Source organism: Salvelinus fontinalis, chromosome 14 (genome assembly GCF_029448725.1).
Source record: "Salvelinus fontinalis isolate EN_2023a chromosome 14, ASM2944872v1, whole genome shotgun sequence".
Lineage (NCBI taxonomy): Eukaryota > Metazoa > Chordata > Actinopteri > Salmoniformes > Salmonidae > Salvelinus > Salvelinus fontinalis.
The window spans coordinates 29,327,044-29,354,684 of record NC_074678.1 but is presented as its reverse complement, the minus strand read 5'-3'; the positions used below and the strand labels follow the sequence as shown (position 1 = coordinate 29,354,684).

At 42.2% G+C, this 27,641-nt stretch overlaps 1 protein-coding gene and 1 pseudogene across 2 annotated transcripts; one reads left to right on the top strand and one right to left on the bottom strand.

The window, feature by feature from the left end:
- On the top strand, nt 1–4,318 carry LOC129869307 (deoxynucleotidyltransferase terminal-interacting protein 2-like; annotated as a pseudogene).
- An 881-nt stretch (nt 4,319–5,199) lies between these two features.
- On the bottom strand, nt 5,200–20,700 carry LOC129810579 (spermatogenesis-associated protein 6-like). Of its 2 annotated transcripts, XM_055861243.1 has the most exons (14): nt 20,389–20,700; nt 19,953–20,105; nt 19,407–19,544; nt 19,240–19,288; nt 19,119–19,160; nt 17,869–17,993; nt 17,576–17,662; nt 11,614–11,898; nt 10,593–10,704; nt 10,412–10,458; nt 9,307–9,470; nt 7,570–7,663; nt 6,668–6,750; nt 5,200–6,246 (listed from the first exon to the last, which is right to left on the bottom strand). In XM_055861243.1, exons 2-14 carry the CDS (start codon nt 20,043–20,045, stop codon nt 6,090–6,092), a joined length of 1,476 nt encoding a protein of 491 aa, XP_055717218.1. In that variant the 5' UTR covers nt 20,046–20,105; nt 20,389–20,700; the 3' UTR covers nt 5,200–6,089. The 2 variants fall into 2 exon arrangements, with proteins under 2 accessions (XP_055717218.1, XP_055717217.1); XM_055861242.1 differs by lacking the exon at nt 20,389–20,700 and having other exon boundaries at nt 19,953–20,245.
- Nucleotides 20,701–27,641: the final 6,941 nt, after the last annotated feature.

Below are 27,641 nucleotides of genomic sequence, written 5' to 3'. Positions count from 1 at the left end.
CATTCATAAAATATACAAGTGTTATACATCGGTTTAAAGATTAACTTCTTGTTAATCCAGCCGCTGTGTCAGATTTCAAAAAGGTTTTACGGCGAAAGCATACCATGCGATTATCTGAGGACAACGCCCCGCTTACAAAAGCATACAAACATTTTCCAGCCAAGTGGAGGAGTCACAAAAGTCAGAAATAGCGATAAAATTAATCACTTACCTTTGATGATCTTCATATGGTTGCACTAACAAGACTCCCTGATACACAATAAATGTTCGTTTTGTTCGATAAAGTCTCTTTATGTCCCAAAAACTCAGTTTTGTTGGTGCGTTTTGTTCAGTAATGCACTGGCTCCAGGGCGGTCAAAACATGCAGACGAATACATCTTAATAGTACCGGTAAAGTTTGTCGAAACATGTCAAACGATGTTTATAATTCATCCTCAGGTTGTCTATTGTCTAAATAATCAATAATATTTCAACCGGACAATAGCGTTTTCAATAGAAAGGAAAAACAACGAACGGCACGCTATCGGTCACACGCGCAAAGCAGCTCTGCATTCTTCCCCTGTCCTCTAACCAAAAGGTATTTTTACTCGTCGTTTTTCAAAATACAAGCCTGAAAGCATGTCTAAAGACTGTTGACATCTAGTAGAAGCCATAGGAACTGCAAACTGGGCCCTAACCCATAACATAGTCGATAGGCATTCAATGGAAAACAACTCACGTCAAAAAAATCCCACTTCCTGGATGGATTTACCTCTGGTTTTCGCCTGCCATATCAGTTCTGTTATACTCATAGACATTATGTTAACACTTTTAGAAACTTCAGAGTGTTTTCTATCCAATACTACCATGCATATGCATATCCTAGCTTCTGGGCCTGAGTAACAGGCAGTTTACTTTGGGCACGTTTGTCATCCAAACTTCAAAATACTACCCCCTACCCAAGAGAGGTTAAAAACACTGGATGGAAATGTGGTTACTGACACACCTGACTCAAATAGCCAGCTTGCTAATCAATGTCTTGATAAGTTGATTCGTTTTTAACACTGCTCCACTGTCAAAAACACAACTACACCCTACTGTTTTCAACAGATTCATCATGCCAGAGATTGCTTTGCTTATATAAAGTGTTTTGTCTCATAGTTCTGAAGTACTGGGATTGACATTTCGCCACAGGCCACTCCAGCGTCCACTCGGAGAACCAGGAGGATGGCTGATTAAAGGGAGACTGCAACCCAGTCTGAGGTGACCAGTGACTCCCAGCACGATGTTCTCTCCAAGGCCCAGAGGTCCACCGTGAAGAGGAAGACCAGGGCGTCCAAACGTCACACTGGCTTTGCTAACCAGGTAGACTCCACCCATGAAGCTGATGTGTCTGAGTCCTGCTGTTCTGCTGTATCAGATATGGAGGTTATAACCAACAAACAGCCAGCTCGCAGGGGCCGAAGGATAGCCACAGGCGGGGCGCAGCCTGACGCAATAAAGGAAGAGGATGTGTCTGAGGTAGACTCTTGTTCCTCCTCAGTGTCTGGCTACAGAGGACCAAACATTCGCGGAGCCCCCAGGACTCTGAGGACGACCGTTCTCAAAGACTGCCAAACAGGACCATAATAATTCTTGTAGCTCAGTGGTGTCTGAGTCCAAGGTTCTTGACTTCCAGACCAGCGTGACCAGGAGCACAAGGACTACTTCAAAGTATCATACTGAGGACACTGAGCTTTCAGATCCTGAGTCTTGTCTCTGCTCAGACGTCCACGGTGCGTAGAGCTACCAGAAGCAGGACGGGTTGGTTTATTGATGCTATCCCCATGCATTTAAAGGAAACCACTGATGGCTCCAAGTCCCCTCTACTTCACAAGAGAAGCAGAGGTGTGGTTAAAGCAGTTCCCTGTGACCTCCAGACTTGTGACTCAGGGCTTTGAGTCTGGGCCAAGTATGACTCCCAGGAGGTCCACTCGCAGGTGGCCTGTTCCTAAACTGACAGGCACCACTGTAACGGACTCTGAGTCTGACCAGACTGATGTGTATACCCCTCTGGGTAGCTCGGTGAGAGGCAGGGGCACCCCCTGTAGTAGTCGCACTGGATCCAACCGCAGTTCCAGGGCAGCTCCACTTACCCGGCTAACAGCCAAGGCCCTGGATATACTAGTTGAGAAATCCCTATGCCAGTCAGATAAGGTGAGTGTATCTGAGTTTGCAGATGATAGTGTGTCAGAGGACCATCAATTAGAGGACGCAATCAACGCTGATCCATACTGCTCCGCGATAGAAGTGGGTGAAGAAAATACAATCCTTGAGGATCAGGATGTAGTGATTGATGAGCCAGAGCCCATCCAAGTTCCAAAATCTGCTCTGGAGCAAACTGGGAGTGTGACAGTCTCTCAGGATGCAGAGGTCACTAGTGTACAACAGGAGTCCGTAGAGACAACCGTCCGTGAAGAGCCAGAGAAGAATACCTCTGAGGCGGATGTCCCTGCTCAGCAAAAATCCTAAAAGATGAAAAAGTGATCCCAGCAGAGTCTGAAGTCAGAGTGACAGTCTGTGAGAGTGCTGATGCAGAGATGGCTGAGGCCCTCTGTGAGCGTGCAGTGGAAGCAGAAGACCAGCAGAGGGAGCTGTCCACTGAGGATGCAGCAGATGCGGACACCCCAGTGATAATAGAACAGGAGTCGATAACACCAGCTGATGCGCAAGTCTCTCTCGATCATACAGTAAAAGTAACGCAGTGTGAAAATGCAATGTCCCCTGTTATAGTGGTGTCTGAGGAAAAGGCCATAGATGTAAACCCCCACACAGGTCCTCCATCGGAGGTAGACAGCCAGGAATGTAAGGCAGTGCCTAGTGAGGAGACTATGGATGTGAGCAGCACAATAGTAACTGAGAATGAAAGGGCTGATCAAGATGAAGCCCCTCACACCACAGAGCCCATTTTGGTGACCTCTAGCCAGAACCTGAAGGTCAGTGTATCTGACGCTGACAAACTAGAGGAGCCCAGAGACACGGTCATTATACAGAAATCTAGCATGATCAGTTTACGGGAGAGCAGTGATGAAGAGGATGACAATAGCCAGCATTCTGAGGAGGAAGGGGATGGTCCTGATGGTGAAGAGGAAGCTGTCTGTATAGAGGATGAAGAGGATGCAGGCCCATCCAGACCTCAAGCTACTACTGCTCAGTCCTTACAATCCACAATTGTAAGTATCTGTTTTTTGTTGTTGTTCATGACCATGACATCTGTGCATTTAAAAATGGCTATAAGTTGACAGGGCTACGCTGCCATTTTTATTCTGAATGGATAGCAGGATTTTTATTATTTTTTAAAATCTCAAGCAATGGAGCTATTTACTCAATTATTGAATTGCAATGCCAAGCACGTATAAAGACTTTTCACATTCATTTTCATTAACATATCAAGAGCGAACCAGTTGGAGACTAGACAATGCTTCCTCTCCCGGGTAATTATTTGAAACAATCTGTTATAGGAAAGAGTTGTCCAGCCGCATTGACCCGGGCCTGAGAGTGAAGGAGCTTGGGGGATTATACATCAATTTTGATGGCAGCAAATCAAAGACTGTCTCTAACTCCCTGAAAAAACTAAAAGAACAGAAGAGCCAAGATGAGGTAAATAACTTTCATTGATTTTGTTTTGAAGGTGATATATGGCGTAGAATTGGTAATGAATTGTGCAGTTATGCAAGGCTGGGTAATTCAATAACGAGAGGAAGTTTTTCATGAATTTCAACCCTTTGACTGCCACGGATCTCTGCGTTTTTCAGATTTTCTGCTTCTCCTACATTGTGATTTGTTTTCTCTGTTGGCAGTTGATGAAGAAAAGTGTTATTGGCCCAGAGCTTGAGAAGAAAGATGCTGTGCCTCCATACAGGGAGTCCAAACAGGCTGTGAAACTGAAGCGCAAAGTGAATACAAGTCCATGTACCCTTGTTTATTAATTTAGAGAAGGAAGTAGTGTGATACAAGGAGAAGTTATATTTTTACTACATTTAGCAATTTTTGTTCACTCATTGACTGGCATGTTTCCTCCTTGGCTTGCCATGCTCAGGAGAGGGAGAAGACAACTGGAGCCGGCTGGTTTGACATGCGGGTTCCTGAAATGACAAGGGCGATCTCAAAGCACTGAAAATGCTTGGAGCAATTGACCCCAAGTGGCTGTATTGAGACCATTATATGTTAATGCCTGAATGAAACCTGTTAAACACATACAGTACCATTTTTAAAGTGTCTGAGTGTCGATGCATCTATTAAATATTTTATAAACATGAACGAACTATGTATCAACAGATTTTTTTATCTTCATCACATTTTTGGGAAACAATTAAGTACTTTACTGTGATTGTTTTATTTTTATTTGTATCATTTTAATGGAAAACAAATCTCTTCATAGCAAAGAGCAATTTCTCAAGCAATAATTGTTAGACTACTCCCAGACAATCCTAAGTGGGGAGGGGGAAAATTGAAAACTAGCTGTTATTGGCAGAGGTTTGGAACTATCAACTAATTTACCCGCCTGGCAGGCCAAAACTCCATCCCACCAAAACGGGCTGAAATGTATTTTCAAACAGCATGCACCAAGGGCATTATCACAATTTCATTCCAAATGCATAGTGTGGATATATACTCAACAAAATATAAACGCAACATGTAACAATTTAATAGATTTTTACTGTGTTAAATTAATAAGATGGATTTCACATGACAGAATCCTTTAGCCACAGACACCGTAAAAACAATGGGCCTCAGGATCTCGTCACGGTATTTTTGTGCATCCAAATTGCCATCGATAAAATGCAAGTGTCATTAGCTTATGCCTGCCCATACCATAATACCACTGCCACCATGGGGCACTCCTCAGTGTTGACGTCAGCAAACCGCTCGCCAACACCATGTTGAGGCCGTACTACCAAATACGTACCACCAAATTCTCTAAAATGACATTGGAGACGGCTTACGGTAGAGAAATTAACAAATTCTCTGGCAGCAGCTCTGGTGGACATTCCTGTAGTCAGCATGCCAATTGCACGCTCCCCCAACTTGAGACATCTGTGGCATTGTTGTGACAACTCCATTTTAGTGGCCTTTTGTTCCCAGTGTAATGATCATGCTGTTTAGTCAGCTGCTGGATGGCTTATCTTGGCAAAGGAGAAATGCTTAACATTTGAGAGAAACAAGATTTTTGTGCATATGGAACATTTCTGGGATCTTTAATTTCAGCTCATGAAACATGGGACCAACACTTTCCATGTTGCATTTTTGTTCAGTATATGAAACAGGTTTGACTGCACTGGGCCTTTTTACATTCATGGCCATAAACAATAGAAATCAATATTTCAAATATATTATGCATAGCCACCATTGCTATACTTGTTAGGAGTTTCCCCGTTTAGCATACTTAAGTCAAGCTGAAGAGGCTTTGGACTGAAGTGCCAAGAAACACTGCTTGGGAACTATTCATACTTTTCCCTGACATATCCAATATGAATTGATATTTTAGGATGACCAGACATACTTAGTTCAAGCACTCATTTTTTTCAACTTTCCAATGATTTATTGAACAAAACCACCGTAAGCCATTGGTCTACTGTACTTTGTCTTCATCCTGATAAGCCAATTGAGTTGAATGGGCTGCATTGTGCCCAAAGGGACTGTTTTACAAAAGCTATTCTCTGCAACCCTTTCCATTATGTGTATATTTGCTGGAACATGAAACAGATTTTTTTTGTCTGAGGGTACAAATCCACATAAAGAGAACAAATTAATTAACATCTACTCAACCAGTTTCTACCCAGAGAATGAGTATACCAAATCCACAAGATAGACAGGAAAGACATTTTTTTTAAAGTACAGTTATTAAATCAGTTTAGATAAACATTCTTAGTACAAAAATATGTACAATTGTAAGTAGTGCACACATGTAACCCTATAAATGAGCTAAAATCAGTGTCACCAGGTCACATATGACAAAGCTTTGGTTATAGTATAGCACAGGGTCAGTGTTCCTTCATCTTAGCAATCAAGTACCACCACAGTCATAATTGGAACCCAGCCAGGTGTCTGGAGCAGTAATAGTGTAGGTCTCAGGTGGTGCTCAAGGCCCTTCTGTACATGTTCTTGTAGATGAGTCGCAGACTGTCCTCAAACACAGCCCTGTGGGGTTTCCCTGTGTAGCAGGCAACCTGACTGCTCCAGAATGTCCCATTGTCCAGGTGGACAGATGTCTCTCCAGGAGTGTCCCTGCAGCGGGAGGGCATCAGAAAAGGCCTCAGGTTAAGAACATTAATGCTACAGTACAGGTCATTAATACACATCGTTCTAATTATTGTTAGAAGATAACTAACGTACAAATAATAGTGTCATGTTTGCGAAAGCTCGCAATGATTGTGCATTAGTGAAACTTACAGGTCCGTAGGAGAAACGGGTACCAAAAAAAACGTAGTTTAGTTACGATAACCAAGCTATCATAAGTGCTTTATATAGGTCTATTATGCATTTTGTATAAGCAAATAGAATATTATATAATTGTGGTACAACAAATGTAAACTATTCTGCATAACAGTGGAAAGATGGTCTGTGGGAAGACTTTCTGGTTATTATGATGACGAAGATGTCAGTGATTAGGTGTTTCAAAGTATTATGGCAGGCCTAGAGTGTGTACCTGTCCTGGAAGGCCTGGCTGTCACATAAAGAGTCTTCACAGGAGAGCGGAGGCCCCCGCTTAGCCGAACACCCATCCTCGTCCTGAAAATATACAAATATTTAGTTTGTTACTATTATTGAGCATTACTGAAAAGATTAACTAATTATGCACTCCAAGTGTGTGACGTGACATTAGCGAATTAATTGCACAAACCCCAAAAATATAGCACTGTTTACTATAATTCAAAATATCCTATTTAAAGTCAAGCTCTTTTAGTTGTTTGATTTCATTCTCTTAAGTAAATCCCCCTCAGTGTTTCCTTTTCATTATGTGTGGATTAAGCATCTCTTCCTCTTGAAGCTCTGCTTCAGTCATGTAGCTGTTGGCACCATGCTGAGGCTCCTTGGTACCTTCTCTATTTTTGTGCTGGAGAAGATGAGCCCGTAACAGAAGCTTATTGCCTGAAGATCTCCCACCCACAGAACCCCGTCTCCCTTTTATTTCATAGCCTCTTTCAGACAGCTTTAGGGTAATTAAACAGATTTCCCTTTGGTTTCGCCATCAGGATATTTCAAACAGCAAAGGGTGGGAAGTGATACGTCTTATTAACAACACCTGCCAACTCGACAGCTTTTCCCATTTGAGGTAAACCGAGCCGAACAGGTATTTCAAGGCTTTAAATTTAAATGAAAATGGGGAACAAAAATGTAGAGGTGAGAGGAAGTTCAGCTCACCAAATGAGTAAAATCAAAGTGTGCCTAGACAAAGATGTAGTACAGAACTAATGTTCCATAACATGCATATTAATCTTCATAACCAACAGAAGTGTTCCAAGCTCCAAAATGCGTCTTAGGCATTGATCTGTCAATATCAGTAGGGGCCTATGCTTTGTCTATCCTAAAAGGGCATACATTACTCACAAAGTGTAGTTTCCTGTCAGTAGAATGGGTGTGGAGAATCTTCTGGACTCGACTGTGGATCTGCTTAGACGGACTGGACTCACTACTATGGAACCTAGAATAATGACATTATAGTCACACCCCCTTCACACAACAAAGTATGTAACATTATGGTAAGCAGGAATCAAAATGTATCTACAATATTGTCCCCGTAACTCAAGAAAAGAAAATTATCTATGTATTCTGAACAGCAATCCTTTTCTCCACTAGTCTGTGCTGTATGCCAAGGAAAGTCCTGGGATAAAAATATCAGTGGATATAAAACAGGCATAAAACATGTAGACAAAAGACGCACCGCAATAAAAAGCTAAATGTACCCACTGTAGCATGTAGGTAACTACTCTATATTATTGAGGCTTTGAATGTTTCACATTTCTTTGAATTCAACTCTTCTAAAAGAGTGTGATTGGATTCTGTGTTCCGATCCTAAACAGTGGTATGTCAACAGTGAGAATACTGTCTATTAGTCTAGGGACAGACTTATTTTTTTAGTACAACATAAAAGTATTGCTGTCCGTAACTGGAAAAAGGGCCATATAAAATAAGAGGCTTACAAAAGACAAAGTAAATACTTCTAAGTCCTGTATTACTTCCAATTCACATCTGATTGGTAAGGGAGACGTGCTGTCTTGCCATTTGGTGCTGCTTTTATCTTTAATCAACTAAATGTAGTCGCTGCTTCAGACAGATAGTCATAAAGGACAAACATCACAACATAAATAGACTGAGGGTGGAGGGCAAAGTTGATGTAAGGATCTATCATTTGCTTTTCCATCAAAGACTTCCACAAGACGTGCTCCTTCTCCCGTTGTCGGAATCTACAAAGCCCAGCTTAATCTCCAGCACTGTGACTTCTGTCGCGTTTTCAATTGAGGGAAGCATCATTCATTTCCTACAATTTACTTTCCAGTTTAAAATTGCCTATTGATTTTAATGTTTACTTATGAACTGAAAAAAGGGAGGTGGCGTAACAAACAACCAAACATTTGTTGGTTTAGCTCGCAGCTGTTCAGATCAATGACAGGGTCTCTCAGAATTTATTAAAGTGTGCGTCAGGTCAAATGCATTGGGTCTCACTGAAACACAATCAATACCATTTTCCCTTGTTTTCTCAGGGATCATTTTTTTCTTTTAAGTAATGAACAAACATGACAAGACATCAGATCCTGTCATTTGAGAGAGGGGGATATTCATCTTGGCTGTCGACTGTTATCAAAATAAAGATTACAAGTACAAAGTCTGTTGTATCTGGCCAGGTTCTCATGAGGTCCAAATTGTCAATAGCATATAATTGGAAATATGGGAGAGGTAGTTTCTCCCGCAATCCTTCCAACATCTTTTGAGCAAACACCAATAGCTTAGCTCCGAGCATGACAAAGTCTAGTCAAATTCTACCAAAAACGTATTTTCTTCCCCTTTTTACTCATCTGGGAGAAAAACCATAGAGATTTCAAGCTAAAGAAGATACCCAATGACACACAGCTTCAGATCTTGTCATTGGTGATCTGCACAAACTACTCGGAGGACGGAAGAGACAAAACACCAAGTCATTAGCAGGGACTTTAATTATGCTCCTTATTATCTAACTTTATCTCAGGAGGACGGTTGCGTGGGAAACTAAAATAGCAAAAACCCCACAGGAGGCCAGGACAGAAAAATACGTGTTGAACTGTGTTCCCGTAGCGGGCGTGTTGTTACCGCTCTCTGAGGGAGGAGCGGCTGAGCAGGGGACTCAGGCCACACACTGGGGTAGAGGACTGGGCAGCCAGGGCTGACCGGGCCATCCTGACTGTGGTTCTGGAACAGTCCTGTCTAGAAGGCTTCCCTGGTGATTTCTGAGTCTTCAGACAGCCAGTGCCTACCTGGAGAAAGACAAGAAGACCTATGATCAGCACTGTTGAACACACTGCATTATCTCTCCGAAAAAGCCCAGTGCAGTCAAAAACGTGATTTTTCTGTGTTTTATATACATTTCCACACTACGAGGTTGGAATAATACTGTGAAATTGTAAAAATTATGATAATACCCCTTTTGTGTACGAGCTGTTTGAAAAGATTTCCTGAAATTTCAGCCTGTTTAGGTCAGCCTGTTGACATCACCAGGCGGTAAATTAGTTAGACCAAGAAGCGCGTTCCAAACCTCCCTGCCAATAACAGCTAGTTGTTCCCTCCCCACTCACACCACTCCCAGAAAAGTCACATTTGTGGCCTGCTGGAGGTCATTTTGCAGCGCTCTGGCAGTGCACCTCCTTGCACAAAGGCGGAGGTAGCGGTCCTGCTGCTGGGTTGTTGCCCTCCTACGGCCTCCTCCACGTCTCCTGATGTACTGGCCTGTCTCCTGGTAGCGCCTGCATGCTCTGGACACTACGCTGACAGACACAGCAAACCTTTTTGCCACAGTTCGCATTGATGTGCCATCCTGGATGAACTGCACTACCTGAGCCACTTGTGTGGGTTGTAGACTCCGTCTCATGCTACCACTAGAGTGAGAGCACCGCCAGCATTCAAAAGTGACCAAAACATCAGCCAGGAAGCATAGGAACTGAGAAGTGGTCTGTGGTCACCACCTGCAGAATCACTCCTGTTTTGGGGGGTGTCTAGCTAATTGCCTATAATTTCCACCTTTTGTCTATTCCATTTGCACAACAGCATGTGAAATTTATTGTCAATCAGTGTTGCTTCCTAAGTGGACAGTTTGATTTCACAGAAGTGTAATTGACTTGGAGTTACATTGTGTTGTTTAAGTGTTCCCTTTATTTTTTTGAGCAGTGTATATATATATATATTCAATATATTGACTTACCGGTACTTTAACAGGCTTTGGTCTATAGCTGCCAAGGAGAGAGACATCTAAGGAGAAAATAAGAACAACAGTACTGTACCATACAGCGCAAAAGTTGTAATCTATAAATTAGTCAGGTATATCAAAAAATACAATGTATTTACATCCACCAACACAGATACTGCTACACATAATTACTCACCTCCTAAGGGGTCTAGAGCAAAGCTGGTGGACCTGCTGTGGGGAAGGCTTATTTTAGAGGAGAGATGAGATGAAGGAGTCTCAATCATGGAGACACTCCGAGTACTGGTGACCTGTAGCATATAAAAGACAAAACAATCAGCTAAAGTCAGTCATTATTAGAGTAATAATATAGGTGCTAAACAAGCAGCATGTAATGACACGCAGGGAGCTCATTTCTCCTGCTATATTTAGCTTTCATTCCAGAGTTAATCACTCTATATAAAGACTATAAAAAGGTTAAACCAAAGAAAGAAATGGTTTAGGCTGACCGACACCACTAACTAAACCTCTATTCAGGTGCTGATGTGTCAACTGAACCCCACACTCTTCAATTAAACATGAATATCATCACACGCACTGAAGAAATTAGCTATTTCCTTCCACATACAGTACGTGCGCAGTGCAGGCTTTAAACACACATTGATAATGCATTCAGTGCAGGGCTCAGCTACTTCAATAGGTAACTATTTGTTAATCAAGGTCTGACTCTTAATTACCTAGGTTAATTGTATCCCCGGGATTTCCTCTGTAAAACACTCCCTTTTTAAAGGCTGGATTGCTGGAAAATGCCACACTGATATCACAGCTAAATCCCAATCTTAACTTTAATGACATGACAGCTTTGATATTTACACCTCAGGACTGGATGTTATTTAAATTAACAAACAGAAACAGGAGCCAGTGAAAGCCTTCCAGTTGTTCTCAAGCCATGCCCAGGGGCTTGGACACTATTGGCTTTGATCATAGCAATAACCCCCCTATGAAAAGATATCCATATCCTTCAAACCTGGTACATTTACAATGTTTGCAGCAAATAAGGGCAAACTATTTATACTTACAGAGATCCTTAAAGAAAGAGAGTGAAATAAGTGCTGATGGAATAGCCTAACAGAAGTAACATAATAGGACATTGAAAACTGGGTTATATATCTACACACATAGACAAACACAGTCAGAGAGCAAGAGAGGTAAACACCAACCACAAAGGGGATCTGGGCCTCTGTTTCCTTCTTGAACTTGTAGGGCCCAAGTTGGAGGTAGCTGAGTCTCTGCCTGGCCTCCTCAGACAGTTGGCACATCCTGCGGTGGGTGTAGGGAGAGAGAGCACGGGCTTGGGAGGCCACAGTGGGCTGCTCATAACCACTGGATGGACCAATAAGACTCAGATTCTTCCCTTTCAGCGTCTGTCTAGGGCTCCCGACAGCCCCTCTGACTGGTCTACGCCTTGCTGGGGACTGTTTGTCTGGGGATGGTCTACAACACGGCTGCAAAGGGAGAGGCAACAGGTTGGAGTCCACAAGAATCATGTGACCACAACGGCAACTAGGCTGTATACTGCAATTGCACAAATAAGCTACTTCTTGATATTTCAAATATTGTGGTTGATTTGTTTGTTTGTTGATAAAACATACAGTCCATTCAGAAAGTTCAGACCCCTTCACTTTTTCCACTTTGTTGCATTACAGCCTTATTCTAAAATGTATTAACATTAACTTTTTTACCCTCATCAATCTACACACAACACCCCATAATTACAAAGCAAAAACAGGTTTGTAGACATTTTTGTTAATGTATTACAAATAAAAAAAACAGATGCCTTATTTACATAAGTATTCCGATCCTTTGCTATGAGACTCGAAATTGAGCTCAGGTGCTTCCTTTTTCCATTGATCATCATTGAGATGTTTCTACAAACTTGATTGGAGTCCACCTGTGGTAAATTCAATTGATTAGACATGATTTGGAAAGGCACACACCTGTCTATAAGGTCCCACAGTCGACAGTGCATGTCAGAGCATAAACCAAGCCATGAGGTCGAAGGAATTGTCCATAGAGCTCCGAGACACCGATCTAGGGAAGGATATCAAAACATTTCTGCAGCATTGAAGGTTCCCAAGAACGCAGTGGCCTCCATCATTCTTAAATAGAAGAAGTATGGAACCATCAACACTATTCCTAGAGCTGAGCAATTGGGGGAGAAGGGCCTTGGTCAGGGAGGTGACCAAGAACCCAATGGTCACTCTTGACAGAGATCCAGAGTTCTTCTGTGGAGATGGGAGAACCTTCCAGAAGGACAAACATCTCTACAGTACTCCACCAATCAGGCCATTATTGTAGAGTGGCCAGACAGAAGCTGCTCCTCAGTAAAAGGCACGACAGTCCGCTTGGATTTTGCCTAAAGGCACCTAAAAGACTCTCAGACCATGAGAAACAAGATTCTCTGGTCTGATGAAACCAAGATTGAACTCTGAATACCAAGCGTCACATCTGGAGGAAACCAGGCACCACTCATCACCTGGCCAATACCATACCTACGGTGAAGCATGGTGGTGGCAGCATCATGCTGTGGGGATGTTATTCAGCAGCAGGGACTGGGAGACTAGTCAGGATGGAGGGAAAGCTGAAGCGAACAAAGTACAGAGAGATCCTTGATGAAAAGCACTCTGTAGCAGGTTAGGACCTCAGACTGGGGTGAAGGTTCACCTTCCAACAGGACAAAGACCCTAAGCACAGAGCAAAGACAATGTCGGAGTGGCTTCGGGACAAGTCTCTGAATGCACTTGAGTGGTCCAGCCAGAGCCCGGACTTGAACCCAATCTAACATATTGAGAGACCTAAAAATAGCTGTACAGCGACGCTTCCCATCCAACCTGAGAGCTTGAGAGGATCCGCAGAAAAGAATGGGAGAAACTCTCCAAATACAGGTGTGCCAAGCTTGTAGCGTCATACCCAAGAAGACTCGAGGCTGTAATCACTGCCAAAGGTGCTTCAACTAAGTACTGAGTAAAGGGTCTGAATACTTATGTAAATATCTTCAGAAAATACCTCTTATCTGTTGACTGAATTGAGGGGTCCTTTCAGTTCAGTAGCCTAACTTTTATGCATGTAACTGCATATGACTGTCAGTTAAACCTCTTTAGGGGACCTGCGTGGTACCAACCGACATTTTTAGCTTCTAAATCAATCAATGGATTCTGTAGATCGAAATGGCTTACCGCCTGGCCCTGGTTCCCACAGACACGTAGGATGTGAAATCTGAAACCACTTCAAGCTGGGATTTTCCTACCATTTCATTGGTTCTTCCGACTGTACATCAACTCCTGTACATCACAGCCACGGACAAAGCATATGCCTGCAATCTTTACATCACAACAGGAGAAAGTGGCCAGCAGCATACCACCCTACATACCACTGCTGGTTTGCCTCGGAAGCTAGGGTAGTGATTGCGGACATTGCCCTGTGTAGGATGCAGTCTTTTGGCTGGAACGTTAAACAGGTGTCCTGACTCTCTGTGGTCACTAAAGATCCCATGGCACTTTTTGCAAGAGTAGGGGTGTTAACCCCGGTGTCCTGGCTAAATTCCCAATCTGGCCCTCATACCATCGTGGCCACCTAATCATCCCCAGCTTCCATTTGGCTCAATCATCCCCCCTCCTCTCCCTTGTAACTATTCCCCAGGTCGTTGCTGTAAATGAGAATGTGTTCTCAGTCAACTTACCTGGTAAAATAAAGGGTTAATAATAAAAAGTGGTTTCATCACAGTAGCACATTCAGAGATCTAATTATAGCCATTAATCAAAAATAATTCAGATTTTAAACAAAAAACACTTTCCGTTTCTCATAGATTAATATGAGACAAAAGGCGAGTTCCTAACGGGTTCAGGAAGCCAAGCAAGAGCTCTGTTAGACGTTCACAGCGAAGGGGGCAGATATTTTGATCAAGAGAGACCTTTTGAAAATATGCCCATTTTCTCTAACACTTAACATAAATGTATTTTACAGTTATGGTGAAATCTTAGTCATTTTATCACTTGATTATGCTATATGTAGAAAGCTTGTCATTTCAAGCCTTATACCGTTTTGTTGAATAGGAAATACATAAAAGATTTCATATCTGTACTGCGTACTTGAGCCCGTGTCCTCAAAAGTGACTACACCACCAATTTATAACTTATTTTTGACCAGAAAGGTGAGTTTTTAACCTTTGAGTATCCTAGTTATTGTTTATGGCCCTCTAATGATAAATAAGTACTTTTGGGGATTTTGGTAACAACTGCGCACAGTGTGGGAGACAGCTACTCAGGCCAACGAGAGGTAGGCCTATCCCTGTTCTAATAGGCTATTTGTACATCTGCACAACACCTTCAGCATTCAGATGCTTGTAAAATGTCTTTCGCAATGTCAAATCATAGGCTTTAGTAGTTGAGTGACCTCCAATGTAATTTGCTGGGTCATTGTTACCAAATGCCCTGTAGAAAATTGGATTTTAGCCTACTGGAGTGGACACAACTACCATTGAGCGTCTGATTGAAAACACCAATCATTCAGATTTTATTTCGATTTTTCACCATAAATAACTGGTTTTGATCATTTTGCTTTAAAACAGTCAGTGTATATTTGGTCCTTTTTACATGAACAGGGTAATTTCATAAAGGAAAGCAATCATTTTTGTGAGCTGCGCATGGTCACATTCATTATCAGAGGGGGAGAAGCTCTCCTTAAAGTTCCAAACCATTCACTTTTGAGATGGGGAAAAAAAAAAAAGCTGTATTATATTGAATGCCATGCTACTTTCTAAAGATAATTATTGACACAGTATTAGCTCAAAACAATTTTTATCTGCAAAACTGACAAGTTAATCAGTAGGTGATGGTGATTTCAGATAAAGTGGGGGGGACAAAAAGCATAAATTACTATATTAGAAAAATGTATTCCCTCCATTAAAAACTATGCAACGTCAATAACACCTCTGTCCTTGGATATCACCTTGGTTGCAAAATGTCTTCAATGATTCTAATGGTAGCTAACAACATAATTCTGAGAAGCAATATCTTAGCTCCTGTGGGCAATGCCCAGATAAATACGTAATTTTTTATGTTATTTGATGGCCAGCTTCAGACTAATAATAGCATTACATGGTTGTATAATAAATACAATTTAAATGCTAAATTGGGACATCCTGGCATATTAACACATTTTTAGGAAATGTAATAAATAAATCCTGATTGAGATTGCCGTTTGGAGTGGACCGATAATGAAATGAAACTAAGTCGTATTCCCCCAATTATTTTCTATTTTTTGGTTAAACACAAAAGGCCCATTTTCAACCAAGAGTTGTGCTTGTCTGATATGATTAGTGGGCCTGGTGGTATTGGTAATGGGTGATAAAGCAGGGTGTCCTTGAAACAACAAAGCCTGAGCCACAAGTAGCTTATAAAACAAGAAACGAGACCTATTCAAACGGATGCAAATCATGTCGAGAAAACCCATTTAAAAAGAATGCCATGTCAAGTCCACACCATGAGACTTCACAAAGAGTGACATGCACACAAACACGGACAAAAAAAAAAGTGACAACAGTGGAAATAGACAAGACAGCTGTCTGAGAGACTAGATACAAGAGACAGAGGGAGAAGAGAATTACTAAATTCTCCATTACAGGGCAGGACATTTTAAAGGGTTCCTATTGTAAAAGTGGAAAAGAGGAGCCTTAGTGCATTGCTCAACCTGCCAGGGTAATGAGAATCCTGAGTATCCATTAGCATCATATGAAGAAAGGCTAAAGGCAGCATCAATGATGCTTCTCCCTATCACTTTACTCTGATTCACATCTCCTTGGGGGTCACGACAGAATACCTGCACCCATCCAAATCCAGCCATTTTGTCAATAATGCCCATTAAAATAAATGGCTCTGGTAACAGCACCTGGAGAACGGTCCTACATTTCACAACACTGACTTGATAGATAATACTCAAAGGCCTGAGGTTTGTAATTTGTTATTGGAACAATAACAAAATCTTTTTTTTGGTCTTACTGCAGGGCCTTTTAAGTTCAGGGAAAATGGATGACTACCTTGCTCTCGCTCTCCTGCAGTCTGTCTGCCAAATACCCCTTTAAAGAATAGCCATCAGAGCGGATTACATTAGCAAAATTGATAGCACCCGTTATGAAACACAAATCCTGAAAGGAGCTGCAAATCTTCAGTTTGAAAAGTAAATGGAAATATTATGCAACTGAGCACAACTTGCCCTTTAAATCCAAAGGACACAGTGAGGAGAAGCCAGGTGAGAACAACGGATATGAACACTGATTGACTGGCTGTTCCTCTAAACAAAGCACATAAAGACACCAGAAACCAGGCCTGGATATCAATTCCACTGATCTGCTTCTCTATAATTAATTTCACAAGGAGAGGATACCTTTAAATGTGCTGCTAAACTACCGGGATGTCAGTAGCCACGGCAACAAAATAGGTATATGGTGGAAAGTGACTAGAATGATCGAAAAAGCCATTCTGTAGAAGTCCAGAAATAATTAGTCAATGTCAAACTAGGGTGATTATTGAGCTATTATATGTGCCACGATCAACCTTTAGCCTTTAGCTGTTAAAGGTACCAATGTTGATATAGTAGCACTATACAGTATTAGCCTGTTTTTGTATTTTTCAACTACATGTTTTATCAAGGACATACAAATCTGAATGATAACATGTAAAGCAATTTACATATCATTTAACTGTCTACAAGACAAGTCTTGACGAGTGTAAGGATAATTGATACATGTTTATACATGTTCAGCTCACAAAATGTGGAGCCTACCGTACAATACAATATAGGCTGTAAACCTAAACTGACTACACAAAATATGTTAGGTAGTACTCCCACCGTTAAATAAGCCTATAGTGAATCAATTCTTGTGTACTTTTGAATCAATTCAAAAGTACACAAGAGCAAAGATAATGGGAAATATGCTATAAGACATGCTTTAAAACCAAATAACCATTTAGATCACTGTCTTGTCTGGAAATGAGAAACCCTCATCTCCTTCTTCTTAACTATGGCTGTCTGGGTATCATTCAAATCTCTCAGCTGAACACAATTCATTATGAACACGGAAACACTGGGTGTGATGAGGGCAGTAAGGAGAGGACACACACTTACAGGGGAGGCAGGCTGAGGCTGGCTATCTTTCCCATCACATTCCTCAATGACAGACATGGTTGCAAACTCCACTTTAGGAGAGATTCCCTGAGGGGACAGTAGAAAACAAAAGTCTTTAACAAGGAGCTGGAAACCCAACCAGAGAGTGACTTCAGATAACACATCACTTGCAAGATCAATTTGCAAACACAAAATCTACAATCATTGCATTCTCAAGAAAACAAAATGAAAGGAAATTGGCTTTGGAGATGTTTAACATATGACAAAGCATGTGGAGGAGGTGGTACACCCACAGGGAAACAGATAGATCTCCTCATCAACATCTCTCTCTCGGGACCACCGGCTCTAGGTGTCAGCTTGGGGCCTGGATAGAGGAATTCTCTGGTGTTCTCTTCAATAGTGGCCAAAATATCCCCCTCTAAAACCACAGAGCAATATATAGCTTAAAGTAATACTCCACACAAAAACTATTAGTCCATTGTTGATATAGTCCCAAAATGTTTTGCATGTCAGCAAGCAAGTTTTAAAGATATAACGTTCAAAATACAGAAGGTATGATGCATTTTGCATCATATGATGCATCATACCGGCTGTATTTCGAAAGTTATACATCTTCAAAATGTGATTGCTGACATGCAAAACATTTTGGGACTATATCAACAAAGGACTAATGAAAGAAATACAAAAATATATGCTGAACAAAAATGTAAAGGCAACATGCAACCATTTCAAAGATTTTGCTGATTTACTTTTCATATAAGGAAATCAGTCAATTGAAATTAATTCATTAGGCCCTAATCTATGTATTTCACATGACTGGGCTGGGGCGCAACCATGGGTGGGCATAGACCCACCCACTGGAGAAACAGGGCCAGCCAATCAGAATGAGCACCCCGCCCCAACACCTCAGACAATCCCGCAGGTGAACAAGACAGATGTGGAGGTCCTGGGCTGGTGTGGTTACACGTGGTCTGCATCTGTGTAATGATCATGCTGTTTAATCAGTTTCTTGATATACCACACCTGTCAGGTGGATGGATTATCTTGACAAAGGATAAAATGCTCACTAACAAAGATGAAAACTAATGTGTGCACAGAATTTGAGAGAAATAAGCTTTTTATGCATATGGAACATTTCTGGGATCTTTTATTTCAGCTCATGAAACCAGCACTTTACAAGTTGCGTTTATATTTTTGTTTAGTGTAGTTTTTGGTATTTGTTTCATTAGTCCATTGTTCTATGTACTGTATAGCCATGCTAATTTACAACAGGAAATATACACTGAGTATACCAAACATTAGGAACACCTTTCTAACATTGAGTTGCCTCAATTCGTCGGGGCATGAACTCTACAAGGTGCCGAAAGCGTTCCGCAGGTGGTCTTAATGTATTGTTTACTCAGTGTAGGTAGTGTGAAAAAAATAAGTCAAGAGATGATTTGTAAACAGGTTACATTTAGAAATTATGAAATGCATGTCCCTATCATGCTTAAAAACCATGAACTGTTAAGACATTGCATTTTTTTCTTCTGGAAAGTCATACCTGGAGGCACAAGCTGAATCAGTTCAAAGGATGTTGTGTCAGCTATGGGAAGATAAGAGACATAGAATTTTATAACATAAAATATCTTATCACAAAAAGGCTCAAAATGAGAAATGACTACCTTCAAGGAGGTCCACAATGTGACCTGGGTCAACAGCTCCTGTGAACGTCTTCAGATGGAGATAAAGAACATATGAAAGCAAGTTTGAGGGTGACAACATGATTGTTTTGTGTTGCTGTAAGCAATGTTGTGGGTCGGGGTATAGTATGCGTTTCTATCCTTCTTACCTTCACAAATACCATGTTCTCATGGAATAGAAGAGGGAAGGCAGGCGGCAGACAGAGAGTCTTCTTGAACTGTCCCATGACGCAGACACTCAGGTATATGTCTTCCTGATTGGGTAACACAACCCCTGGACAAGTAATCTGTAATCAAACAAATAAATTGTAGATCGCTACTGGGCTAGATAGCAATTGCTTACTTTGTGCAACAGGTTGCTACTGTAGCTCGTAGTTATTATTAGCTAACGTTAAAAGACATATCCAACAATGGGCTGGCAAGCCTAACGTTATTGATCTAGCTATTTTGCTTGTGAGTTCACTTTTGTGCACAGTGGGAGCAGTTGGCTCCAGTAGTTTTAAGCATTTGTGTGTGTATATTGATGGTTGGAAAATGGATGGCATGCTAACGTTTGTTAGCGAAGATTATTGAGTGAGTGGTTTTGGGTTAGCTAGCTAACGTTAGCTTAGCTAGCTCATTTGCGAATATATTATTAGCATTATGGATCAAGTAAAAACTTAGTGAGAGAAAATAACATATCAGGTTGTACTTACAGCTTGGATTTGAATTTGCACGGTGCATTTCAGAGCTTTCTGAGACATTTTAGAGGAGGAGAGCTTCTTCTTTTGAGGTGTCAACCCACCCATTTTCAAACTTCGTTGTCATAGCTGCCAAACTCGGAGCGGAGAGATTCTTCTTCCTCTTTTCTGGGATTTAAAGGCGGTTAGCATACAATATGTTGCATTACTGCCACCAACGGGAGTATAATATACATCCATTATACTTTCTGATACAACATGGGAAAAGCAAAAACTAAAATGAACAGTACCAGTCAAAATTTTGGACACACCTACTCATTCAAGGGTTTTTCTTTATTTTTACTATTTTCTACACTGTAGAATAATAGTGAAGACATCACAACTAGGAAATAACACATATGGAATCATGTAGTAACCAAAAAAGTGTTAAACAAATATAGATTTGATTTACCCCAATTTCATGGTATCCAATTCGTAGTTACAGTCTTGACTCATCACTGCATCTCCCGTACAGACTCAGGAGAGGCAAATGTCGAGAGCCAAGTGTCCTCCGAAACACAACCCAACCAAGCCGCACTGCTTCTTGACACAATGCCCACTTAGCCTGGAAGCCAGCCTCACCAATGTGTCAGAGGAAACACCAGACACCTGGCAACCATGTCAGCGTGCACTGCACCCAGCCCACCACATGAATCTCTAGTGTGGGATGGGACAAGGCAATCCCTGCCAGGCCAAACCCTCAGGACGCTGGGCCAATTTTTCACTCAGGAGGCAAATATATTCTATATTTGAGATTCTTCAAAGTAACCACCCTTTGCGTTTACAGCTTTGCATACTCTTGGCATTCTCTCAACCAGCTTCACCTGAAATGCTTTTCCAACTGTCTCCTGAGTGGCGCAGCGGTTTAAGTCAGTGCGTGAGGTGTCACTACAGTCCCCGGTTCAAAGGCTATATATCCAGGTTATATCACATCTGGATGTGATTGGGAGTACCAAACGGCGGTGCACAATTGGCCCAGCGTTGTCTGGATTTGGCTGGGGTAGGCTGTCATTGTAAATAAGAATTTGTTCTTAACTGACTTGCCTAACTAAATATTGTAAAAAAAAAAAGTCTTGAAGGAGTTCCCACATATGCTGCTTTTCCTTCACTCTGCGATCCAACTCACCCCAAACCATCTCAATTGGGTTGAGGAGGCCAGGTCATCTGATGCAGCACTCCATCACTCTCCTTCTTTGTCAAATAGCCCTTACACTGCCTGGAGGTGTGTTGGGTCATTGTCCTGTTGAAAAACAAATGATAGTCCCACTAAGCGCAAACCAGATAGGAGGGTGTGTCGCTGAAGAATGCTGTGGTAGCCATGCTGGTTAAGTGTGCCTTGAATTATAAATAACACACACAGACAGTGTCACCAGCAAAGCACCCCCACACCTCTTCCACTCCTCCTCCATTCTTCACGAGAACCATACATGCAGAGATCATCTGTTCTCCTACTCTGCGTCTCACAAAGACAGGGTGGTTGGAACCAAAAATCTCAAATTTGGACTCATCAGACCAAAGGACAGATTTCCACCGGTCTAATATCCATTGCTCGTGTTTCGTGGCCCAAGCAAGTCTCTTATTTTTATTGGTGTTTCTTTGCAGCAATTCGACCATGAAGGCTTAATTCACGCAGTCTCCTCTGAACAGTTGATGTTGAGATGTGTCTGTTACTTGAACTCTGTGAAGCATTTATTTGGGCTGCAATTTCTGAGGCTGGTAACTCTAATGAACTTATCCTGTGCAGCAGAGGTAACTCTGGGTCTTCCTTTCCTGTGGCGGTCCTGATGAGAGCTAGTTTCATCATAGCGTTTGCGACTACATTTGAAGAAACAAAGTTCTTGAAATGTCCCCGATTGACTGACCTACATGTCATAAAGTAATGATGGACTGTCATTTTTCTTTGCTTATTTGAACTGTTCTTGCCATAATAGGGACATGGTCTATTGCCAAATAGGGCTATCTTCTGTATACCAACCCTACCTTGTCACAACACAACTGATTGGCTCAAACGCATTAAGAAGGAAAGAAATTCCACAAATGAACTTTTAACAAGGCACACCTGTTAGTTGAAATGCATTTCAGGTGACTACCTCATGAAGCTGGTTGAGAGAATGCCAAGAGTGTGTAAAGCTGTCATCAAGGCAAAAGGTGTCTACTTTGAAGAATCTCAAATATAATATATATTTTGATTTGTTTAACACTTTTGTGGTTACTACATGATTCCATATGTGTTATTTCATAGTTTTGATCTCTTCACTATTATTCTACAACGTAGAAAATAATAAAACATAAAGAAAAACTCTGGAATGAGTAGGTGTGTCCAAACTTTTGACTGGTACTGTATATACAAAAAAACACCCTTCCAACTAACCCTACACTCATTAAAAACACACTACCGCATTCCACTACCTTGACCCTATCTGTTCCTGCACCATGCAAATGGCCTTGGTGAAAGGGACACCACCATTCAACACATCCAGAAAGTAACTCTTCTAAAGTCAAATCTCGTCTCGTAAACCCAAATACTTCCCTGGAGCTGCCACCACAACATCCATTTTCTGCGATTTACGTTCCATTTCTGCAGCACAGTTGATAACCATTGCTATGAACGCAGAGAAGCCAACCATACTGAAGCATATATTACTCATTAGCCTATCCCTCTGTGCTGGCACAGATCTACTACTCACAGGATCCCTCACCCTTGGACCCATCCTCCTCAATTCTCTGCACTGCTTCAGCATGCAACACCTTCTGCACTACGCTGACTCTAGCAAAGCAAAGATATTGGTGGTCATGTGACGCTTGGAGGAAAAAAAACTCTAAACAGACTTGTTTGCAGGGCTTTAACATTTGAGTAATTTAGCAGATGCTCTTATCCAGAGCAACTAGGCTTAAGTGCCTTACGCACATTGACAGATATTCACATAGTTGTCTCAGGGATTCAAACCAGCGACCTTTCGGATACTGGTCCACTGCTCTTAACCATTAGGCTACCTGCAGCTGCAATTAACCATCCTCTTAGATAAACAAGAGCCTCTGGGATTTGGTAAGAGGCTAAATAATGCATAACAAATGTAAGGAAGGCTAATTAGAAATATAATTTTCTTGACTATTGAAGAGAAAATGTATTAACAATTCTCACCTTCTCGCATGCATAGCTGTGTACAATTAATTAGAAAGTAATGTGCCCAGTCTCATTGAGAAAGCAATAGAGAATAATGGCTCTAGATATAGCTTAAAATGATAGCAGCACAGTGGGGACCGTGCACTTTGAATAGAAGGAAGCATTTCCTGTGTGTGTGTATGTGCGCATGCAGTTTGTGTGTGTGTGTGTGTGTGTGTGTGTGCGTGCGCGTGTGCGTGTGCGTGTGCGTGCGTGCGTGCGTGCGTGTGTGTGTGTGTGTGCGAGAGAGAGAGAGATGCGCTAACATACACTTTAGTGTTGGACAGGTCCAGGTCTGACACATGTTCAGTGAAAGCATCAAAAGACAAATGTCTTTCGTCATTCTCGTCCAGCCTCTCCATCTTCTCGTCAACCATGTAAAAGTCCTTTGTGTATGCTTTTATGCTGACAGATTGCCTCACTTATTCCAAATGACTGGTCTGAAAATTACATGTTGTTCTTCACGCCACACTTGACTAATGTACCATTCTCTCTCGCTCTCCTACTTATGCCTTTGTGTTGAGCAAATCCCATGGATGGTGTTTTACATAATGCAGTGAAAAGCACTCTGTGCTCTGAACAGATAGGTTGAATAGATGTTTACATTGCAGTAAGATATGGAAATTAATGGATATCAGTCAATTCAGGGAAAGTTCATACTTGATAGATACCCATCCTTTTCTAGAGGGATTTCAAATTCATGAATTTTCTTCTATATTATAATCCATGAAATGACTTCAGTTGAAATGAAATTGACCCTAAGTCTGTTTCCTTTAAATCGCAAACACCTGTGTAAACTAATGCACTGACAATGACTGAACATCAATTTCACAAATGTACAAATGTGTGTTATATTTCATAGTTTTTATCAACAGAATACTTAGATACCGATAAGGTCATGACTAAACACAAATGGGTTACCCCTCCCATTAAACCCCTCTAAATACAGAGCGGCAAGATAAACACAAAATAAGTTACATACAAGAGAAAACACATGCACTTATTTTCAATGACATGCGTGAATACATTTTCATAAAAAGCAATACCTAAAATGGAAAAAGCACATTGTGGTAAAATATATGAATGACGTATGAAGGCCTCAAATGGAACATGAGATGTATATGTGTCAGCTTGATTCGTCCCATACATTTCATACAGTCAGAGCAACTTGCTCTAATGAAGTTCCATGGGTAAATATCCTCCAATTAACATGTTATCCTAAAGTGATCCGTTTGTGAAATTGCATCCTTTGTCTTGGGCTGGTGCATCTAATTTTCATGAGGGCTGTGTGGATATAGTGTAGGGCTGTGTGGATATAGTGTAGGGCTGTGTGGATATAGTGTAGGGCTGTGATGATATAGTGTAGGGCTGTGATGATATAGTGTAGGGCTGTGTGGATATAGTGTAGGGCTGTGTGGATATAGTGTAGGGCTGTGTGGATATAGTGTAGGGCTGTGTGGATATAGTGTAGGGCTGTGTGGATATAGTGTAGGGCTGTGTGGATACAGTGTAGGGCTGTGTGGATATAGTGTAGGGCTGTGTGGATATAGTGTAGGGCTGTGTGGATATAGTGTAGGGCTGTGTGGATATAGTGTAGGGCTGTGATGATATAGTGTAGGGCTGTGTGGATATAGTGTAGGGCTGTGATGATATAGTGTAGGCTGTGTGGATATAGTGTAGGGCTGTGATGATATAGTGTAGGGCTGTGTGGATATAGTGTAGGGCTGTGTGGATATAGTGTAGGGCTGTGTGGATATAGTGTAGGGCTGTGTGGATATAGTGTAGGGCTGTGTGGATATAGTGTAGGGCTGTGTGGATATAGTGTAGGGCTGTGTGGATATAGTGTAGGGCTGTGTGGATATAGTGTAGGGCTGTGTGGATATAGTGTAGGGCTGTGTGGATATAGTGTAGGGCTGTGTGGATATAGTGTAGGGCTGTGTGGATATAGTGTAGGGCTGTGTGGATATAGTGTAGGGCTGCGTGGATATAGTGTAGGGCTGTGTGGATATAGTGTAGGGCTGTGTGGATATAGTGTAGGGCTGTGTGGATATAGTGTAGGGCTGTGTGGATATAGTGTAGGGCTGTGTGGATATAGTGTAGGGCTGTGTGGATATAGTGTAGGGCTGTGTGGATATAGTGTAAGGCTGTGTGGATATAGTGTAGGGCTGTGTGGATACAGTGTAGGGCTGTGTGGATATAGTGTAGGGCTGTGTGGATATAGTGTAGGGCTGCGTGGATATAGTGTAGGACTCTGTGGATATAGTGTAGGGCTGTGTGGATATAGTGTAGGGCTGTGTGGATATAGTGTAGGGCTGTGTGGATATAGTGTAGGGCTGTGATGATATAGTGTAGGGCTGTGTGGATATAGTGTAGGGCTGTGTGGATATAGTGTAGGGCTGTGATGATATAGTGTAGGGCTGTGTGGATATAGTGTAGGGCTGTGTGGATATAGTGTAGGGCTGTGATGATAGTGTAGGGCTGTGATGATATAGTGTAGGGCTGTGTGGATATAGTGTAGGGCTGTGTGGATATAGTGTAGGGCTGCGTGGATATAGTGTAGGGCTCTGTGGATATAGTGTAGGGCTGTGTGGATATAGTGTAGGGCTGCGTGGATATAGTGTAGGGCTGTGTGGATATAGTGTAGGGCTGTGTGGATATAGTGTAGGGCTGTGTGGATATAGTGTAGGGTTGTGTGGATATAGTGTAGGCTGTGTGGATATAGTGTATGGCTGTGTGGATATAGTGTAGGGCTGTGTGGATATAGTGTAGGGCTGTGTGGATATAGTGTAGGGCTGTGTGGATATAGTGTAGGGCTGTGTGGATATAGTGTAGGGCTGCGTGGATATAGTGTAGGGCTGCGTGGATATAGTGTAGGGCTGCGTGGATATAGTGTAGGGCTGTGTGGATATAGTGTAGGGCTGTGTGGATATAGTGTAGGGCTGTGTGGATATAGTGTAGGGCTGCGTGGATATAGTGTAGGGCTGCGTGGATATTATGTAGGGCTGCGTGGATATAGTGTAGGGCTGCGTGGATATAGTGTAGGGCTGTGTGGATATAGTGTAGGGCTGTGTGGATATAGTGTAGGGCTGCGTGGATATAGTGTAGGGCTGCGTGGATATAGTGTAGGGCTGCGTGGATATTATGTAGGGCTGCGTGGATATAGTGTAGGGCTGTGTGGATATAGTGTAGGGCTGCGTGGATATAGTGTAGGGCTGCGTGGATATAGTGTAGGGCTGCGTGGATATAGTGTAGGGCTGCGTGGATATAGTGTAGGGCTGTGTGGATATAGTGTAGGGCTGTGTGGATATAGTGTAGGGCTGTGATGACATAGTGTAGGGCTGTGATGATATAGTGTAGGGCTGTGTGGATATAGTGTAGGGCTGTGTGGATATAGTGTAGGGCTGCGTGGATATAGTGTAGGGCTCTGTGGATATAGTGTAGGGCTGTGTGGATATAGTGTAGGGCTGCGTGGATATAGTGTAGGGCTGTGTGGATATAGTGTAGGGCTGTGATGATATAGTGTAGGGCTGTGTGGATATAGTGTAGGGCTGTGTGGATATAGTGTAGGGCTGTGTGGATATAGTGTAGGGCTGTGTGGATATAGTGTAGGGCTGTGTGGATATAGTGTAGGGCTGTGTGGATATAGTGTAGGGTTGTGTGGATATAGTGTAGGCTGTGTGGATATAGTGTATGGCTGTGTGGATATAGTGTAGGGCTGTGTGGATATAGTGTAGGGCTGTGTGGATATAGTGTAGGGCTGTGTGGATATAGTGTAGGGCTGTGTGGATATAGTGTAGGGCTGCGTGGATATAGTGTAGGGCTGCGTGGATATAGTGTAGGGCTGTGTGGATATAGTGTAGGGCTGTGTGGATATAGTGTAGGGCTGTGTGGATATAGTGTAGGGCTGTGTGGATATAGTGTAGGGCTGCGTGGATATAGTGTAGGGCTGCGTGGATATTATGTAGGGCTGCGTGGATATAGTGTAGGGCTGCGTGGATATAGTGTAGGGCTGTGTGGATATAGTGTAGGGCTGTGTGGATATAGTGTAGGGCTGCGTGGATATAGTGTAGGGCTGCGTGGATATAGTGTAGGGCTGCGTGGATATTATGTAGGGCTGCGTGGATATAGTGTAGGGCTGTGTGGATATAGTGTAGGGCTGCGTGGATATAGTGTAGGGCTGCGTGGATATAGTGTAGGGCTGCGTGGATATAGTGTAGGGCTGCGTGGATATAGTGTAGGGCTGTGTGGATATAGTGTAGGGCTGTGTGGATATAGTGTAGGGCTGTGTGGATATAGTGTAGGGCTGCGTGGATATAGTGTAGGGCTGAGTGGATATAGTGTAGGGCTGTGTGGATATAGTGTAGGGCTGTGTGGATATAGTGTAGGGCTGTGTGGATATAGTGTAGGGCTGTGTGGATATAGTGTAGGGCTGCGTGGATATAGTGTAGGGCTGCGTGGATATAGTGTAGGGCTGCGTGGATATAGTGTAGGGCTGTGTGGAT